The 2,500-nt window shown below is 35.8% G+C and overlaps 1 protein-coding gene across 1 annotated transcript in view; it reads right to left on the bottom strand.

The window, feature by feature from the left end:
• Positions 1–944, bottom strand: part of SARC_03786 (hypothetical protein) — a 2,918-nt gene extending 1,974 nt beyond the window's left edge. The window contains exon 1 of the mRNA XM_014302392.1: positions 630–944. Coding sequence (XP_014157867.1) covers positions 630–824 — 195 coding nt within the window. The 5' untranslated portion in view covers positions 825–944. The remainder of the gene's footprint in view (positions 1–629) is intronic.
• Positions 945–2,500: the final 1,556 nt, after the last annotated feature.

The raw sequence follows: 2,500 nt of genomic DNA, 5'->3' as shown, positions 1-2,500 counted from the left end.
AGATGGATAGATAAATAGATAAATAGTTAGAATAATATATTGATAGATTGATAAATAGATAGATTTATAGATTCATAGATAGATAGATAGATAACTAGATAGATAGATAGATAGATAGGTATATATATATATATAGAAAGACAGATAGACAGATGGATAAATAGATAGATAAATTGATAGATACTTAGATACTTTGATAACTTGATAAATAGATAGATTGATAGATAACTAGATAGATAGATAGATAGATATATGGGTATATATATACATATATATATATATATATATATATATCCAAGCATATGAACGTATTAGACTTGTATAGACAGAAAAGTACGTATAACAAACATAAATCTACGCAAGGACCTCAACACAAAATAATTCGCTATGAGAACGTAGCATTTCGCTACGATCTGTCAAAGTAGCAGGAGCACAGAAAAATCACCTCTCACACTGCACGTGTACATATTTCTTTGATGTTCGTAAGCAAGCCAACTCTAATAAATAAAATAAATAAAAACACGGCAGGGAAACGTAGTTCTGTATCGCGTGTACGCATACGAATACCTATATCATGTGTGCGTATACAAATACCTATACACATACATAGACGCAATCACTCAACCTACGTCAAACACTTGATGGATATGATCAATAGCCTTCAATTGGTCTTCGATAATCTCTGCCGGTCGCAGTACTACGTAACTAGCACTTAAAGCTTCGTCTTTGCTATCCTCTTTTTCGTTGATTAGATCGAATCCTTCATCGTCGTCGTCCATTCCCATGTCCTCGTCACTCTCAAACTCAAAATCAAAGTCAGACATACTTGCTATGTATAGAGAAGATACACGGGGTCTACCTTAGGTGTAAATGAATTATATAACGCTCGTCTGGATCCGTATAGGAAGACATACATGAAGTGTATGTAAAGCACCTGAATATTTTTATACAGAACGGTCTACACAATATATAGAATGTAATATATATATAATATCTGATTACAGCGACGAGTGACGACGGGGGCGACAGGCGACAGTCTCATAGAAGAAGTATACGTTTTTTTACTTTTTTATTATTGTAAAAAAAATAGAAATATTATATTTTATACCATACAACAAGAGGAGAGAACTGGGAATCGACGCAGCGCCTTCACCAGAGTCCATTGTCCAATGCCTATTATACTGTTTAAAATGCTTATCTGTTTTCCACCAATGGCAACGCCTTATTACTTTCGAATTTCGTCTTAAGTAGTTGTTCTGAATTCTGTAGTACATACTATTAGTTGTAAATAGTATTGAAGTCGTACTAAATACACATGTGTATGTATGTACTATGTACTATGTAGGGTGTGACACCTAACAAGTGCAGGAGGCATTGCGCTGAAGGGTACAGCGTACATCTGTTGTCCATATACTGTTCTATGCCTTTAAAAAAAGTTCATATTTTGGAATTTATCTGTCCTACACTTCATAATTGAACACTTTCTCGAATATTGTATTTATTTGGATATCAAGCGAGAGAAGGCTGAAATTTGACTTGTTTTGTATGGCTCTCTCTCTCTCTCTCTCTTCTCAGAGTCAAAGTGGAGGATAAATGAATGTCTGATCGGACTAAGAGAGAGGAGAGTGGCCCCAAGAACTTTTTGTGCAACAATTTCTGGCTCGAAATTTGAGTTCTTTCTTTTATACGCCAAGTAAAAATATGTATGAAAACACGATATCCATGTGCACTTATTTAAACAGTAATAAGAGGATTCAGCGGTCCATCTCTAGCCTCTCACTACTACCAGAGCTAGAGAGGTCATGCATAAACACGTCCAGGCTCCATCTGTTGTTGTATTTTTCAAGTATAGTTAGATCCCATCACACCTGATCCCACCAGCCATATCGATTTGGGTTTTTCTTAAATAAATATAGCCGTCGCCAAAAAAAAGCGGTTGTCTCTGTACCCAACGATTTACGGTGTAATGCTATCTATTTTTAGAACTGACACTTTGGACATCCCTGAAAACTGACGTAAACAATAATAGAAGTAAACGAGTGGTTCAATAGTGGTATTTGTGTATGTATTCAAGTCGAGACTCGGAGAATCGAGATTATAAAAGCGCGCTTGTTCGTTTAGCCATTCCAAACAGTCACATAGTAAGCTTAGAATTGTATAACATCCGCGTGCTGATCTATACACAATGTCCTTATTCGCGACGAGCAATGAGCAGGGCGTGTCTCCGTATCTACTGGAGTTTAAAGCAGGTCGATGTAAACGAGATGGTAAGACAATCTCACCCAACAGCAGGAAGGGTCTGATCTACGTTCACCAGGTGTGTCTACACGAGGTGGTACTGATGTGTGAACTAGAAATTATATCTTAATATTCGGAAAGTTTCTTATATACATGTGTTTAAATATATGTAGGTTCTAAATTTCTTTCAGAAATACCGATACACATCCTCTTTTGTACATACTTCAACATATATATTTCGATATATATATGTATACATAGT

This window comes from Sphaeroforma arctica, assembly GCF_001186125.1.
Source record: "Sphaeroforma arctica JP610 unplaced genomic scaffold supercont1.201, whole genome shotgun sequence".
Lineage (NCBI taxonomy): Eukaryota > Ichthyosporea > Ichthyophonida > Sphaeroforma > Sphaeroforma arctica.
This window is presented reverse-complemented; position numbering and strand designations above follow the sequence as displayed.